Source organism: Carassius carassius, chromosome 44, assembly GCF_963082965.1.
Source record: "Carassius carassius chromosome 44, fCarCar2.1, whole genome shotgun sequence".
NCBI classification, from domain to species: domain Eukaryota; kingdom Metazoa; phylum Chordata; class Actinopteri; order Cypriniformes; family Cyprinidae; genus Carassius; species Carassius carassius.
Window position 1 is genome coordinate 10,211,639 of NC_081798.1, and position 18,493 is coordinate 10,230,131.

At 34.4% G+C, this 18,493-nt stretch overlaps 2 protein-coding genes across 3 annotated transcripts in view; one reads left to right on the plus strand and one right to left on the minus strand.

Annotated features, from left to right (window-relative positions):
• The window catches only part of unm_sa1614 (un-named sa1614), a 40,339-nt gene extending 38,311 nt beyond the window's left edge, over positions 1-2,028 (plus strand). Inside the window, exons 27-28 of the mRNA XM_059538417.1 lie at positions 152-274; positions 1,368-2,028. Of these exons, the coding sequence (XP_059394400.1) occupies positions 152-274; positions 1,368-1,442 (198 nt within the window). The 3' untranslated portion in view covers positions 1,443-2,028. The remainder of the gene's footprint in view (positions 1-151; positions 275-1,367) is intronic.
• Positions 2,029-4,399: 2,371 nt separating this feature from the next.
• Positions 4,400-17,749, minus strand: st3gal8 (ST3 beta-galactoside alpha-2,3-sialyltransferase 8). Of its 2 annotated transcripts, none has more exons than XM_059537388.1 (7): positions 17,627-17,749; positions 11,075-11,785; positions 6,911-7,098; positions 6,313-6,492; positions 5,573-5,618; positions 5,367-5,486; positions 4,400-5,286 (listed from the first exon to the last, which is right to left on the minus strand). In XM_059537388.1, exons 2-7 carry the CDS (start codon positions 11,342-11,344, stop codon positions 5,119-5,121), a joined length of 972 nt encoding a protein of 323 aa, XP_059393371.1. In that variant the 5' UTR covers positions 11,345-11,785; positions 17,627-17,749; the 3' UTR covers positions 4,400-5,118. The 2 variants fall into 2 exon arrangements, with proteins under 2 accessions (XP_059393371.1, XP_059393370.1); XM_059537387.1 differs by having other exon boundaries at positions 17,623-17,749.
• Between the last annotated feature and the right edge of the window lie 744 nt (positions 17,750-18,493).

An 18,493-nucleotide genomic window follows, 5' to 3' on the forward strand; every position in this document is an offset into this window, starting at 1 on the left:
TGGCTGTTGGAAAGACATCGAGTGATGCAGGCGTTCCTTGACATGTTCCTCATGCTTGTGGTTTCCCATAACACATTATTCAAAAATCTTTATTACTTAGAAGCCACATGATACAGTTTTTGCAACTTCTTGATTTTGTTTTTGTGTTCAGATGAAGTCAAAGCTGAAGCGTGTTAAAGCCATGTATGACTGTGTGGCGGATCATCACGATGAGCTCACTTTCAGTGAGGGTGAGGTTCTGGTGGTGCTCGGAGAGGAGGATGCTGATTGGTGGGTGAGTATAAGAATGAAAGAACAGTTCATTTGAGATCAATTTTAAAGCAAAATTAAGAGACATGCAACTAGTAAATTAATGTCCCGGGGGATGGTCAATTGTACAGTTTAGTAGCCATTATATGAAAGAAATTTGCAGAATAATGTGATTGACCAATCAGTTTCAAGCATTCCATAGAGCCATGTAAATGCAGAATGTCTGATATATTATTAGTATTTGATGGATGAAGGGAAAAAAAGCTGTGTTGGTAAAATAATTATTCAAAACTTTACTGTTTCATTCATAAATTACAATTGTCATTCCTTAGAGATTTTAATACCGTTCTGTGCTTTTTAAATATAAGTTTCTAACAAATTGCTACAGAAGAATCAGTGTTATTTTAGCATTATGTAATACTATAGTATCTATTAATATTTAGAATTTTGTTTTTAGTTTTCATTTTAATTTTAGCTTAATTGTTAGTAATTTTTTTTATTTCAGTTTTATTTTATATTTGAATTTTATAAGCTTTATTTCAATTATTGAAAAAATATAAAAGTTTTATGTTTTGGTTCGCAGTGACAACACTGATCTATGTTTTAAGTTTTTGTTTAAACGGGGGTTTTAAAATTCACTCTAAATATCCCCACTTTACTATTTTTTACTCTAAAATTCAAAACCATTATTAAAAAAGGGAAATCCTAAGGGGATCCATGGTATAAATATTTTTATTTTCTTGTCCTTCCTTGTTTGACATGCCACCAAATATTGTAAATTGTTTATTTAACACAAAAAAAAAAACATTTCCAATGATTTTGGCTTTCCGTTGGCATAAATGACTCAAATTCTTTGTTACGGTTAGAGATGGTTCTGAAGACCTTTGACAGACTCATGCCGTGTGTGCAGATGAATCCTACGATCCCATGGGAGCAGATGGAACCGATCAGAGCAAAGCTCTCAGTGTCCATGTTTTATTCTGTTCTGCTTCCATATCTGAGTCAGAAAGCCACCCATACGTCTCCAGTGGGCTTGTCTAATATCCTGCAGATTCTTAATTCATTCTTCAGCTACCTTTTGATGACTTTAACCAGAGTCAGTAATGTTTCCCTTTCAGCACGGCTACATCGAGGGACAGCCAGACAGAACGGGCTTATTTCCAGCATCGTTTGTCTCTATGCTCAGTGAATGAAGCCGGCCAACGGAGCTGAAATCATAGCACGGTCGACTCTACTGCCAAAGCACCCTGGGAAATGAGGGGCTTGAAGTCCACCCACAGAACCATCGGTAATGAAGAATCAGCATAACAAGGCAGCACTCCCAGGCCCGTCTGCAGCGCCAAGAGAGATGGGATATGTGGAACACGTTATGCTGTGAGCTACACTACCATCATGTACTCTCCTAAAAATGCTCCAAAAGCACACCCAGCATGAGCTGCATTTTACACTGAACTGAACTCACATGTGAGGAATTATAAATGTCAGATCACAGACGTATTACGAAAATATAATGCCAAATTTTGTGTTGCTATTCAAGGAATGGAGAACAGCTATAGCACAATCCTCTGCAACAGTGTAACTGTTAAAATGTCATCAAAAACAAACAAATTAATAGTGGATATTGTGTGATTGGGTCAATAGCACAAAAACACATCCGGGTCATATTTCGCCTACAAAGAAAACAAAAAAAATTATTTTTTTATACCTAGAATTTTTGCCTTTTTTTTTTACATTTAAGCACATTTCTACGACGGCATTTTAGTGCCACGTTCAAATTTTTTTTTAAATCTAAGATTACGAGATTAAAGTCGTAATATTCCGAGAATAAAGTTGAAATACTATAAAATAATTCTTCTCAAAATATTTAGACTTTATTCTCGAAACATTTCAACTTTATTCTCGTAATCTTAGATTTTTAAAGTTTTTTAACTTGGCACTTAAAACGCCGTCATACATTTCCCCCAAATTTCTTAGTTTTTCAAAAATTATATTCTAATTTTGAATTCTTATTTCCATTATTGTATTAAATACTGTAAACAGTATTTTTTTAAATGTAAAAGCAGGAACATTTTTTAGTATTTTTTGCATTAAAATAATTAGAATTCGATTTTTTTTCACATTATAAAAACAATATTGGGAAGAAAAGTGCTTTAAAAATAAAAATTGTAAGAAAACTTTTATGGTCTTTTATGGTTACTTTTTTTGAAAGAGGGGATTTTGAGATCAGCCATTTATTGTTCAATTACTTCCGTAAGTTCAGACGAAAAAATCACTGAATAAATGGTGATTTTAAGTAAGTGGTTTATTGAAAACAGACCACAGATTAATCACACGTCCACACAAAACATCATGAACATAGAAGCTTAGAAAATGTGCACACACCACGCAATTTGGCCATTACAATGCTGTCAGACCATCACATTCATCTGGACAGTCTTTGAACATGGACTAACTCCTTAAAGTGCTTCGAGAGTAGAAAACTACTTGTGGCAGAAGACATTTTTGCAAATCATTTCACACCCAGGGAATATTAAATCTGCAATCACATATTTGAGAATACAAGTAAACAAAACCATATAAACTCATTTGGCCACAGTTTTTTGACGTTACTGCTCAATATCTTGGACTCCTCCTAAATAATTCCACCCGTAGGGAGATAATAAAATATTAAATTATAATTGGTGAGCTGTTTCTCTACTTGCATTAGAGGAACTTATATATACACCATCATGTATTAAAAGTTTAACTTGTGGTCTTAGCTCTGCATTTCATGTTTAATAACCTGAATGGAAAACTAAGGTATTGTGAGATATTTATGTATTGTGTATCTCATAAAAAAATAGGCTTGTATGCTTTTTGTATTTTTTATTTATTTATGCGACAATATCAAATATTTTTATTTTTAATACTGTCCTGGATGCCCTTAAACTGTGACTTTTGAATTGAATTATTATAATTGGCTTTGTTTCTGTTTCTAAATAGATTGTTAAAACACACTTTCATGTCAGTTTCTTTTTTGAATATTTTACAAACTATAATTCTCCAATGCTGATGGTGTTCAGAATATATGTAACTGTAAACTGTGAAAGCCAATGATTAACATGAAGCAAAGAATCCAAAGCTAAAATACATTCGAGAACAGAAGTCACAGAGAAAATCTACAGCTTGATAACACTTGGCAACAAACAATGAAATTACAGCTCAAGTTTCTACCTGGTCTCAATCCTTAAAACAGTTCACAATAATGCAAACTAGAAAGGTGGGTGGCACACAGAACATATATTTACGACTAGTAATTTCAACTATAAAAATACAGAGATCCATTCTAATTCAGGAAAAAAGATAATGAATCAAAGATGTATGGAAATACAGCATGTGCTCTGTCCAGGACTGTAAATCACAAGACAGGTTGTTGTACGAGTGCCACAGAGAACACTCTAGGGACGGCTTTGGTCTAAAGGTATATAATGAATGATATTAAACATGTAACACACAACGACGCTCCCATAGCAAACAACTCACTCTCAACTGGAACATAGAATGCATTTTCACAGCTCTATGTAACAAATAAATCTTCCAGGATGTGGTTTGTCTATATTCAACTGATTTCAGTATGGTTCAATAACGACAGGATTTTTAAGGTGAAAAAAAAAAACCCTTCAAAAACAACACAGGAAATGTGTGGTGACTCGAGCAATGTCAGTGCAACTGTGCATCTAAAAATGTGTGTATTGCTTATTTGACATTTTAAAACATTCAAATCCCCAAACTTATCATCTAAAAAGCTTTAATGCACTGCAGGTTGAAGTTAAAAGTCAACATGAAATTTAAAATGAACTGAAGTACTTCACCCAAAAAAAGAAACAAATACTGTCATCAGTTTCTCACCCTCATGTCGTTCCAAATCTGCATGATTTAAAAAAATATATTTAAAATATAGTAGTCAACATTTGAAGTGGATCAAAAAAGATCATCAAAGTTGTAAGAATGCATTTCGGGTTTAGGTTTTAGGACAACTTTGATGAAAGTTACTTCAAATGTTAGCTAGTGTATATATTTAGGGAAAATTATAATTTTTTTTGTCAATGAAATGACAATATTGTTTGAACCCCTATGTTATCCAATGTGAAGAAAAGGTTATTTCTGGGTGAACTATACTTTTAATAATGGTCTCATTTTGCATGATTTATCATTAAATGCTATTTCAAAGAAAACTGTTTTCATAAGCTTTCATCCAAATTTAACAACTTGCTGGACCTCCGAAATGCATTTTCTTTTCTGCTGACATGAAACTCTCCAACCATACATCAGATGGTCCAATCTGGTAATTAACGGCCACCTTTATTATCCAATCAATTACAGATAGATCAAGTCAAGCCCCGCCCCCTCTCATCTAATATTCTGTTGCTGGGTTGTGAATTCTGCTTCATGTTGCCCTGAAAACTGCTTATGATCAACATCTTTCTTGTAGTGCGGACAACTTTGTTGACTGTACATGAAACTAATTTTGCACATTTGCAGTACAGAAACTGTGAGGTTAGTCAGAACAGCTGCAGTAAGAAAGAAGTATATGAGGAGGACCACATCAAGCTGTTTTGCTTACTGTTTGTCATCTTCGAAGTTTCAGTGCCTGGAAGGAAGGCAAACATCCATCTTTTCTTCAGGCACAAGGCAAATGAAAGAACAGGAGAAGTTAATTTGGTTTTAGGACTACAGCTTGATGTCTGTGGGTTTGGTTCAGTGCAGTTCACAGTGGTCAATTAATGTTAGGGTGGATCACAGATCTGCGTCTCTTTGGCTTCCATGCAGCTCGTTCTGCACGTTCTGGCTTTGAGCAGTACGGAGTCAATGAAGGCCACAATTACAGGCTCACATGTACAGTTTGATTTTGCCCTCTTTGTGGAGCCTCTGAATAATCAAAGTCTCGAAATCTGCATTGTGGACACCTGTCTTTCGAAAGGCGGCAGCATATTTGTTGTACTCCCAGTAGTGGTGCCAGCTTCCTTGCTTGTCTGCCCCATATCCAAACACTGACACCTGTTGGGATTTAACATCGTCAGTGAGAATAGTCTGCTGACGCAGAGATTGTTATTTTGCCTTTAAAAGCAAGTACAAACCTCATCACATTGATGCAGAGCAAATATAATGGCTACTATCCCGGTGGACGGGTACCTTCCATGACGCTCTGTCCATTTGTCATGTGTGTATTTAAAGAAGGCTGGATTTACAACCATCACCTGGACAGCACACACGGTAGGATGAGTTAGGTGTAACAGATGGATGCATTTATGGATTTACAAGCTTTAGTGTGATGAACAATCACCTTGTCTTTGTCAGCTTTTACACGACTTTTCACTCTCACGTACGTCCTGTTTGGGATATACAAACAGTTTTAGCAAAGAGAGAGGAAGATTCTCTTAGGGCGATTTTACTTATAATCTACACTATAAGTCAAAGTTTTTGAACAGTAAGATTTTTAATGTTTTTTTTAAAGAATACTCTTTTGCTCACCAAGCCTGCATTTATTTGATCCAAATTCAAATTCACTTAATATTGTGAAATGTTTTTACTATTTAAAATAACTGCTTTCTAGTTTAAAATATTTAAAAATGTAATTTATTCCTGTGATAAAAGCAGAATTTTCAGCATCATCACTCCACTCTTCAGCGTCACATGAAACTTTAGAAATCTTTCTATTATACTGATTTGCTGTTTAATAAACATTAAGTTTTATTATTATAGTTTTGACAATAATAATAATATAAATGTTTTTTGAGTAGAAAAATCTGAATATTTGAATGATTTCTGAAGGATCATGATGTGACTGAAGTAATGATGATAAAAAAATCAGGTTTGAAATGAGAGGAATAAATTACATTTTAAAACATATTCAAATAGAAAAAAGCGATTTCAAAATTGTACTGTTTTTGCTGTACTTTGGATCAAATAAATGCAGGCTTGGTGAGCAGAACAGACTTATTTAAAAACATAAAAATTCTTAATTTTTCAAAAAATGTGGCTGGTAGTGTATGTTTTCCAGTTTTCAGAAAGATTTTGACATACATTATGATCTCTCCTGTGGAAAGGGCGCTGGACAACCACTGAATGTCTTTCAGTTTGAAGGGAAGAAGGACGAGGTGGACACCAGGTCTCAGATCGATCGCACTCTCTGGGTACATGAAGTGGTGGGTGGTTCGGTTACCAACATCCTCTTCAAAACCCACAGTTACTGCCCTATTCATTCTGGGGGACATTCAAGACAAAATGCATTAGTAAAAAAATCCTGCACTTATTGATTGTAACTTAAAAAAAAAGAAAAAAGGCTGAATCATTTTAATGAATTTGTTCAGGTTTCACTCTCAGATACTTTTGAAGTCACCATCAGTATTAACATTTTAATTATAGTTTATTATTATTATTTTTTATTTTTTTAGGTGATACAGGAGTGTTTTAAACAAACACAAAAAAAATCAGTTTTGTCCACAGTGAAAGTCAATGGGGTCCAGGGCTGTTTTGAACCCCATTGACTTTCAAAGAACAGACAAAAAGATATCTATCAAAATATCTTTTTTTGTCCATTTTAACTGCTGAATTTTCATTTTTGTGGGAATTATCTTTTTATAAATGTTAAGACCAGACATACAAAGAGTAGTAAACAGACCTAATAACAACTGGGTGGGAATCTATCAAGGCTCCATATTTGGACTTCAACAGATTCCCCGAGTTTCCAACAACCGCACACTTCCGGCACTGGTCCTGCTGTGGCATTTCGTTCTTATGTGGAGGGGGAATGATCTCAAACATCTTCTGGGTGACACCCTTTATCACTCCATTAGATGCCTGCAAAGACTAAACAAAACAATATAATAACTACAACTTCTAAAGCTAACCATTCCATTTTTAATGTTTAAAGGAAAGAAGTTTTGGCTATCCAAACTATTTCAATCTTATTGTATATGTAGTAGTAGAGGTCTATGAAATTTTCAGAACTGATTCCTAGATAAGTTGTTTTTCCAAAATACATGCAATATTCGGATTTCTCACACAAACACACAATATTGAAAATGTATATAAACTTGTATAATGTTTCATGGTGTAAGCGATATACAAAGCCAATCTTGAGCTTTAAAACCATAACTTGAATAAAAATAAGTAAATTAATAAAAAATCAGATAAATTTGACAAAGTCAGTAAACTAATTAATTTATATGAAAAAATGTAGATCAAGAATCGTTTTGGAATCGGATTGTGAGGTGCATCATAATAAAAGATAGATTCATTATATATATCATTATAAATACTTTGCCCTGAAAGTACCAAGTAGTCACACAGTGAGGAAAAAAGTCCTGGGCAACACTTTCTATGAAGCCCATATTTATAATACATTATAAGGTTATTCTTAAGGCATTACGATGAATGCATAATGCATTATAAAAAACCTTATAATATGCTATATCAACTCATGAATAATTATAACAGCAATTATAATACATCATAATGCTTAGTATTTGTGGTTACATGTTTAAGGGTATGATTATTTATAACACACAATGAACACTATATTAAATCTACTTCATTTACAGTATATTGGTATGTATCATGTCTTGACATTGTTTATTTAAGATCTGCACAGTATCTTACTACAGATTGTGACTGGTTAGATGTTGAGTGTTATTTGAATGTTTCCTGTGGAGCTAATGTTAATTAATTGATGTGAGCTTAATACTCCAACTGAAAAAAATGCTATGTTTTATATGGTTACATTTTATTTTGATTGCCCCCTTAATCAATCGACTATAAGCAACTTTGCAACTACATGCCAACTAACTCTCATTGGAGTATTAGTATGCTTGAGAAAGGTAGAATCTAGTATGGGAGAATAAGCTGACATACTTGCAAAGACACTTATAGTCAGTTTATAACAGTCTATGACTGATAATACAATAAAAATAGTTCAAAACAAATGTGTCAAATTACACATTCAACTGATCTGATTATCTGATCTTATGGCTGTTTGAGAGAATAATAATAAAATGTTATTATTAATATATTGTTACTACTTACAAGTGGTCTTTCACCACTTTAAGTAGCATCAGAAAAATGGCAAGATATGAGACTTATAATACATTATAACTATGAGCAGTATAATCCTTTGTAATAGTGGATGTAACGTGTTCATTGTTATAATTATACTCTTAAAAGCTATAACCACAAATAAGTACATATTAAAATATATAGATGCATAGATAATCATTTTTCGCATCTCTCTGAATCATAATCAAATCAAATCATGAGGTGCCTAGAGATTTCACCCCTAAAAAATACTGTCCAGCGTTTCTTATGTGCCATATGCAAACTCAAAACTCTTGAGGCACACCAATATCAAGCTTATCCGAAGTATAGTCATAAGCCTTTAATTAGGCTAAATTAAACCTTACTGAAACACATGGCAGGGCCGAAGGGACTACTTGTGCCCTTGTTCCCTAGAGAGAATTACTTTTTTGTTTAAGGAAACCAGATAATGACTGCAGCTCTGGGGATCCACTACCATTGCATTAATGATGTTTGACAAACAGATATGATGGTTGTGAACTTGAGAGGGTCTGGAATGAACACCAGTTGTTGTCTTTCCCTGACATGTCCATGTTCCAGAAAGGGAAAATGATATCTAGCTATAATGATTCAACTTTAGAGGGATGCCTAAGAATCCCAAGAGCTATTCTGTCTTTTTGAGAGGCCAATGGCTGTGTAGAGACTAGCAAATGAATCTAGAAACAAATCCAACTTTAACTGTCCAATTCATTGTAGAAATTGGAGAACTACATCAGTGGTGTTCTGAAATGAGGCAAAGTCCTCAGTTGTTGTTTTCATTAATGTCCCGGTCACATTTTTTTTTTTGAAAAAGAAATTTAAATGTACATTTTTACACAATATACGATTTATCTCATTAACCAATCACAGCCAATCGTAACCAGTCATTTGCAATCATAACATATGCAATCATATCATAGTGATGCAATGATAGATCATAGCAATGATCATATCATTGCTTCCTCTCACATGACTTTCCCCCCATTCAATTCTCAATTGCACACACATACACACACACACACACACACACACACACACACACACACACATATGTATGTATGTATATAACATATATAATTATAAAAGGAGGATATGGACCAGAAGACATTGCAATTACTAAATGATATTTAGACGAAGTTCCAGATCTATACATGTGTTATGATTTCAGTTATTTTGCTTTTGATGTAAATAATCATGTGCAAACAATAGACTTGCCCTTGTGAATTTATTTTGATGTTAAATACATTGTGCGAGCTGTCTCTTTAATACCGAGTGGTTTGTACACATGTTGCTGCTTATTGGGCTGACATTTTTGACACACCCAACAAACAAGAGAAAACATATCTCAAACCCCGTCGCACACCGTTGCACACCGTTTCCAGGAAACATCATTGTCATTCAAACTGGAAACCGTACCAAAACCTTGCGCACCGGTTTGAGCTTGAACTTGAACCCCAGATCTAAATTGCTGAGAATCACATTGTGTTTGACGCAAAACCAACTAGACTAAATCACAAGAAAAAAATACGCTGTTACTGTTATTTTTATGTTTTCTCAAGCTAAGCTAATTTTAAAATTCCACTGAACACATATCTTCTTACATTTTTGGTCATAGACAACATATATTGAAGATATCACTCAGCATACCAGGTTAAAAAAGTCACGGCTCGCCACTATATAAATATATATATATATTAATGCGGTTTATTGGAAATTTTATGTAGTGTCATATATATACAGTATATGCCATTACATAAAATGTCAAATAGTTTAAATAATTTTTATTTGGTAACATTTTTATCTATTACACATATCTACCTTATTGTTTCTAGAAAAGTGGGCGCAGCCATTTGTAAATTTTATGGGTCTGGCTTCCGGTCTCATCTCAAAACTGCTTGATATTGCAAACTGGTGTCTTACCATATTATTTTAATGTATTTTCTCAATTATGAACACAATGGTTTGTAGTGCAAACAGTTTTATCACTTACTGCATGTTGTTATTCTTCACGTTATTTCCCTATAGCGGCTAATCAACTGGAACTCTCATAGTCTTACTTCCGCATTGAAGAATCAGGTGGATTCTTTTCAATTATTTAGAAATATTTTCTCAAATTTAAGAGTATAGTGATTAACAAAAAGCATGTTTGTTTATGAGTAGGTTATGCAGTAATGTAGTCAGTTCTATCATTGCGCAGTTAGCGGAGAAGTAGGTAAGCTGCCACATCAGTAGCATTTTGCTGAGAAAATGGAAGTGAAAAAACTACGTCACAATAACTATTGACGTTGTAAATCAGGATATGGTCTAATAGTAGTAAAAAAAATGTTATTGTATTTTAGCATTTTTTTCAAAATGCAAATAATAAATTTTCTAATTGTAAGTTATTGCTCTTATTGTGAATTATTCATCCATTTGTTACAGTGGAATGAATATCAACTTATGGAATAAATGATCTGTTGCTTCTTGAGTTTAAAATTATTTTTTTCCGTTTATGCATTAAAAAAAAAAATACAGGGTGCCACAATGCAGTAGTAAAAGCTACTCCATTCTGTAAGATTATGTATAATTGGATTATAAAAATGTTTGAATCATCATTTAGGGGCCAGTGAGATGAAAGTGAATTATCTGTATAATTATTCAGCATATCATGCAATTGATTTGATTTGAATTAAAAAATGACTGGCAGCCTTAGACTAACGAAATGCAGATCTCAAACCATCAATGTGCCACTTACCAGCCACCACTTCAGAGAAAGTGGATCTATGTCATCGTCCCTGCCGGTGAGGTAAGGTTGCTGTTTATGATCATAGCGTTGGTCGAACCACCCTGACACACCCTTGTCTGCTATACAAGATGGACAGCTACAGTTCTTGAAATCGTGATGATGAGTGGATAAATCTATGTTGGGCACAACACTGGCCTTCTGAATGGTGTGAGCAGCTATCATTAAAAACAAAATAGCACCTAGCAAAGCGCCTAAGTACAGTTTTCTTCTCAATATCATGGTTAAGACAGACTAAACCTCTGGGTGAATTTCCAGAGAAAAGATTTAAAGGAACCACCACAGCAACAGGAATTGACTTCTGCCTTGGCTCGTTCCTGCCAAATGGATTGTGGGTTTTATGGTCTATGATGAGTTGCTTTACAAAACAAAATGGCCTCTGAGGTGGAAAATGACAGGATTATCAATCCACGATTGTTCATTATGGCCTTGTTCTATCTGTCCATCCTGTCATGATTTTTCAAAGCCCAAGCACAAGTCCTCACAGTGGAACATGCTAAAAAAAGACAGACATGCTGTTTCTAAGTGTTCAGTTCAGTGAAGGAAATGAGTCGAAGGCAAAGCAGCTTCACTTCCTGTCTGTACAGCTGTAAACGTCTATCCTCATATTTCCTTCCGCATTCATCCTAACGTAGTATCCACTGCAGCCAAAGCTCCTCATTCCTGAAAAATACAGAAGAACATCAACATTTAGATCATGTTTTATTTTTTTATTTTTTTTACAATTTCATTCTGATTCACAAATGAACTACTTCACCTTTCAAAACTGGTCTAAATAATTCACTCACAACACAGTGTTGGGAAGATTACTTATAAATTGTAGTCCTTTACTAATTATAGATTACAAAATGAAAACTGTAGTTAGTATCGTAATCTAGGTTACTCATTTAAATTATTGTATTCTGACTACTTTTTAGATTACTTTAAATTAAACTTATATTTTAAAATGCAATTTATTCATGTGATCAAAGATGAATTTTCAGCATCATTACTCCAGTCACATGATCCTTTAGAAATAATTCTAATATGCTGATTGCTGTTCAAGAAACAGTGTATTTTTAATTATTATTATTAATCAATATTTAAAACCCTTGAGTACATTTTTTCAGGATTCTTTGATGAACAGAAAAATCAGCATTTATCTGAAATAAGCTTTTGTAAAATTATACACTATACCATTCAAAAGCTTGGAGTCAGTATTAATATAAGTGATGACAAAGACATTTATAATATTACAAAAGATTTCTATTTCAGATAAATGCTGTTCAGAACTTTCTATCAAAGAAACCTGAACTAGTTTCAACATAATAATAATACATGCCTTTTTTTTAACAGCAAATCAGCATATTAGAATGATTTCTGAACAATCATGTGACACTGAAGACTGGAGTAATGATGCTGAGAATTTAGCTTTGAAATCACAGGAATAAATTACATTTTTAAATATATATTTAAATAGAAAGTAGCTATTTTAAATTGTACGAATATTTCAAAATTGTAATGTTTTCGCTGTACTTTGGATCGAATAAATGCACTCTTGGTGAGCAGAGGAGACTTCTTTAAAAAAAATAAAAAAACATCTTACGGTTCAAAGACTTTTGACTGAAAGTGTATATATAATATATTTAATACACCAATTTGTTATATTAAAATTATGAAAAAGTTGTTTGAATCAATGATTCAATGACTCACTCATAAACCTACTTCACTTGTTTCATTACCTAATGATTTAGCATTTAAGAACGATTCTCTTGAATAAATAATTCATTCAATGATAAATACAGTTTTTAATCACCTAGTGGCGACACAATGCACAAATCAGCACAAATGTTATTTGAAGCACGGTTACTTTCAAAATGGGAGCTTTGTTCGATTTTGATCGCTGATCGTTGATGTTTATTATCTGAACTATAAACTTAACCCCAGTATTCATGTGGTAATAGGAATGACTCTAAGACAGAAATAATACTGTGTAGTTGAAAAAACCAGTTTGTGAAGATGTTTCTTAACCAAACATGGAAACTGCTCTCTCTGTGTCAGTGGCAGTGCGAACACAGTTTTGAATGATCCGGTAAGACTTTGTCAAAGGTTTAATAGACTCAGGCAAACGCTGTCATTTAGAAATGAAATGGCCTGGGTGTCTGAATCCAGATCGCAATCTTTTAACTTTTAATCGTGCAGCTCTATCAAAAATCATATCTTGTTACTTGAGTTTGGCTAGATTTCAGTGAATAACAGCTTAAAGTTTAGTCACTTCCTATTTGTTTTACACATCTTAACTACTTTGAAGGAGTTTTTCAATCCTTTTTGAAGCTACAGTCCACATTTCTCCTAACTACATGGAGCAGAGCAAGGATTACGGTATATTGCTCTGTATTTGTGTTCTACAGAAGAAAATTAGGTCATATCAAGTACATGAGGGTGAGTAAAAAATGACAAAATTTCCTCTTTTTTTGTGAATCATCCTATTAAAGTCAACTTACGAAACTCACTCTTTGAGGCAGTGCTAAATGAAAGAATCATTTTCACCTTCAGTCATGATGAAATGTACAATTACATCTTTGAACCGAGATGTAAAAGGAAGTCTGTCTGTCGACTTATTCTTCAAACACATACTGTTAAGATGAGATGCAGAAATGCCCCAACTGTTGCCTCCTGCTGAGATTGCAAGAATCTCAGCCTACGACCATATCCACAGTGAAGAACTACATAAATAAAGCACCACTGACTGCGTTGGACCGGTGTAGCAATCCATCTTTAGATTGATGACTTTCAAACGCAACTACTTCAACAGTTTCCAGTCTAGAGCTTTGTACTTGATCCATGGTACTTAAAAAAGCCTTCTTGATCTCCTTAACAAGCAACCTTGAAACAGCCACTTTACTCTGAAAGAAAAAAGGCTACCCCACAAACCACAGTCAAAGTGTCTGCAAAGCAAGGCTGAAATGTTATCCTATATGCTAAACAGGAAGTCCAAGACTTTCCACCTCAGTTAGAGAGCCGTGTCCAGTGGAGCAGGGAGAGGCTGGTAATGGTGTGGGGGATGTGGGATCAGCTGACATTCAGCTGATTTGGAAGAACCGTCTCTCTATGCCAGACAGCTGTCTCGCTACAGACCAAACAGAATTACATCTCAGGCCAGCATGCCAAACCTATCTAGTCAGCAAAGTGGACGAGTCTCCCCCACCTTTCTTTATTAAAAGTGAACTATGCTAAAAAAAAAAATGAGCTTAAAATAACCAGTCCAGAGCTGATGAATCCAGAACGTTCTCATTCGCTTACGCTGAAAAACAAGCTGCCCATTCAGTAAACTAATCAGGAGGAATTACAACAACTGTAGTGCATTAGAAAGACATATAAGTTTCCCTACAAGTGGCTTTAAATATATTATACCAAAGAAATATTTGCACTGGGATGTGGGGAGCCTGCATATTGTGACATTCTTCTAAAGATAACAGTGATTCTCACAATTTGAAAATAGAGCAAATGTCAATGTCTTGATACCCTGCCAGGTTACCATGGATCATCACTCCTGCCTAAGGTCAAAGAACAGATATAACCACCACAATGAAGACTTGCTGTGTGTTTTTTGGTTGCAGAGTTTTTCAGCTGAATTCATTCATTTGCATACCAGTGTCAATTGGGACTCTCATATTGCTGAAACTAGAGGCTCCTCAATGAGTGCCAAACTATTCCGATTTGATTGCTCATTAAAATGTGCCCTTTACTCGGCAAAAGGGACCCCTTTTTGCAGGACTTCTGCCCAAATTTTCTGTGTATGCCTTGAGGTCCGCACTGGGTTTGGAAGACAGCCACTTCAAGCAAACAGTAGTTGATAAATGACATAACCTTTCAGAACTATCAGGACTGTGAATACAATCTCAGGATTTGGAAAGGATCAAATGAAACTAGATTCTCTAAAGACTGTGGAGGTGGCTAACTGGCGTACTGCATGTTGAGGGGGAACCATTCTATAAATATAGTGCACTGTGGCCTTCATTAACAAATCTTTCAATTTAAGATTAATTTAGTGCTTTTCACAATACATATCAGCAGTTACAACACATTACAATATAATTACAATGATTATAATATTAGACAGTTTTGTGTATGTCAAGATTTTTGTGCCTTGTTATGATTTAATTGAATTATTGTTCTCCTTCCTATCACAAGCTGCTTTTAATGAAAAAAGTATATGTAGTATAATATATCATACATTTCCACCATGGTCTGGTTGTTATTTAACTATTTCTTGTGATATATTCCCAGTAAAAAGGGGTCCCTTTTGCTAAGTAAAGGGCACTTCCAATATGTTTATACATCAATTATATGATAAAAATATATAATAAAAATAATATAATGATAATACATTTAAACTTTTTTTCTTTCTTTACTTAACTTCTCTATATACTGCATTTGTTGATTAAAACAAAAAATATATATCTAATTTAAATATAAAGAAAATATTAGAACAACAAAAAGAAAGTAAATCATTTTACAGGAGCCATAATTTAACACAACCTATACAGGAACAGTTGCCAGTCAACTAAATGTGTCTTGCATTACAAAACTGGGTGTTTAAAATGTTAACCGCTAATAATATATCTGACTTCTAATCTGAATATTGAATCACCATCAGTGTCAAAACAAAAAAAAAGTGTCTTCCAAAGTCGAGACATCCCCTGGAAGCCACTCTCAATTAAACACGCAAATGAAATAAACATTTTCTCCTGTGTTACCAAACAGTGTCCAAGGTTTCCATTCCATTTTTATTTCCTACAACAAACACCAGAATCTTTTTTATTTTTTTATATTAATTACGAAAACTGCTGAGGTGCTGAGAAACCTAAAATACTTGCCTTGCTTGGATACCAGCCAAAGCTTTGTAACTTGCAGAGGCATGAGAGCCTTGTTTTGCTAAAGGCACGTTGAAGACTCAGGCCATGTTAACACTACAGTGCGGGTTTCAAGTGAGGTGTGGAGTGGAATGCTAAAGGCAGAGGGGCTTTGGGGGTCTCACATTTCCTGTAAAGTCAGTCTCGCAGTTGTGGAAATGTGTGTGGCATGGTTCCCTCGACAAGGGAAGGAAAATACCCAAGCCCACCATCCCCCACAATATTTCTGTAAGTATAGCACACTTATCATTCTCTCTGGTAGCCAGATTATCTTTCAGAATGCAAAACAAGGGTGCCTCTCATTTCCTTCTCTCTTAACCATTGCATATGGTAACTCTAAAACTGATCTTAAGAAACTGGAATAGCCACACTGTAAAGTAGCCTACTATATGTTATCAATATAAAACACTGTAAAAATGCTACTGTAAAAACCTGTTACAGTTACCTTTCTGTATGCAGCAAAAATAGTATATTTAAATTGACAAAACATACTTCTAATTCATTTATACATAATATGTTTTGCTGTATTGTTTAAGAAGTTCAAATATGAATTACTTTAAGCCAGTATAGCTACCTTCACAAAATATTGTTAAACTAAGTTATATGTTGTATTTTAATCCACAATACATCTACTATATAATTTGATATATATATATAGGCTACACTACATCATTTACTGATATATAGGCTAATTTAAGAACTGTAAATTATACAGTCACCAAAATGCTTGATCACTGTATTTTTGCACAGCTTGCCAGTTGTGTACAGCAAATGTATCTTTACAGTGTAACCACACTGCTGCTATTGGTAGGAACTTTTAGGTAAACAGCTTGTGGTAAGAAACAGAACTTGAACTGACTCAACTGAAACCCTTCATTTAGACAAACTTAAATTATTCTACACTAGAATTAATAGTAGCCTACGTGATTAAATTCTAACTGGTCTAGACGAAACCAGTATCATGCATTACTACTAACCACTGGTGCATTTAGTCACTCATAGGTTATGTGTCAAACTCTCGTCAGTTAACAGTTACTTCCTAGACTGTATTTTTGGCCATCGTATGGCGCAAGTGGTCGAACACTTCAACGCAGATTACCAGCCAAAAAAGCTAAGTAAGCATCTCATATAGTTATGAGACACGGCCGTGGTTTACGTCCAAATGAAAAGTTGTATCTTTTACTTTTAAAACTTCCGCACACAATTTCAATGATCTCTAATGCGCAATGTAGGAAGATAACTGTCATAAAAGTCATCAAAAGATAAAAGTAATCAAAGACTCAAAGCGTTTCCTCTAGAAGTTCAGCTCAAGTTTAAGGTAATCGTTTAGATGATGGATCACCGTGTCCAACTCGAAATTAATCTTTTAACTACAATCTGTTGTTTAGTAGTAAAAAGGACTAGTTAGCATTGCATTAGCTAAAAGTTTAAAAAAGCAGTAGAGCCAAAGAAAGAACATAACTTTGAGGCGGCAGCTCAACTCCGTTAACTCATTTGAAACCGCTTGCTCTCGTCAGATTCTGTCGTATATATTCAGTTCGGTTTTGAAACGGTTTAGTATAAGATCAGACTCAGTAGAAAGCGGGATAAGTTTAGGCTACTTACCCACCTTGTTCTCAGCTTGAGTGAGGGTGACTAACACACAGTACTCCGTGGTGCTCTGAGGAGAAATGATGTCAAGCTTTACGTCCTGCGTCTACTCGCACTGTGAGTGTGTGTGTGTGTGTGTGTGTGTGTGTGTGTGCTCGCGACATGCTCGAAAAAACTATAGGCCTATTATTAAATCAACTTAACTGTTTATAATATCAATATATTTTAATTTCTCAGTACAAGTTTGTATTTGCTATTATGTAAGTTTTGTTTTAAATGTCACTTTTACTTTTTAGAAGAAGAAGAATGAGCTTTTATTGCCAGGTATGTTTAAGAAATTAAACATCATTTTAAGAAATATTAAAATGATATGTATTCACGTAATATGAGGATTCAAGTCATATCAGCGTTCTAGAAATAGAATCTACATGGAGCAGGTCAGCCCTTATGGTTGTTGCCATGTTTAAGAATCACGTGACCACCTGTTTCCTCCAACAGCCTTTTGTGTTTCTACCACTACTAATCTGTCTACTAAATTGTCCTGAACACAAGATATATTGTTGAGACTGAATCTAAATTATATAGGCTATATAGATGCGAGTGTTATAAGATGGAGAAAACAAAGGAAAAGATACAGAAATACAAACAGTTTTCTGTTATGTGTTCACGGTGTGTGTGTGTGTGTGTGTGTGTGTGTGTGTGTGTGTGTGCACTTGGATGTGTTAAATGCAGACCACATATTCTGGGTATAGGACATGTGTAGTTTCATATGTGTTATTCTCAAGATAAACATTCCCTGCATGCATTGTTGCGCATTGTAACATGGGCAGGGCTTGTGCAAAGGGAGCTACGGGAAATGTTGAGATGTAAATCAGATATGAGAGAA

Coding starts and splice junctions, on each gene's coding strand:
- st3gal8 (XM_059537388.1), bottom strand. CDS start 11,344: ATGATATTGAGAAGAAAACTGTACTTAGGCGCTTTGCTAGGTGCTATT. Junction 5,619..6,312: donor TCCACAGGAGAGATCATAAT/GTATGTCAAAAT, acceptor TATCCCAAACAG/GACGTACGTGAGAGTGAAAA. Junction 5,487..5,572: donor TAAAAGCTGACAAAGACAAG/GTGATTGTTCAT, acceptor TGTGCTGTCCAG/GTGATGGTTGTAAATCCAGC.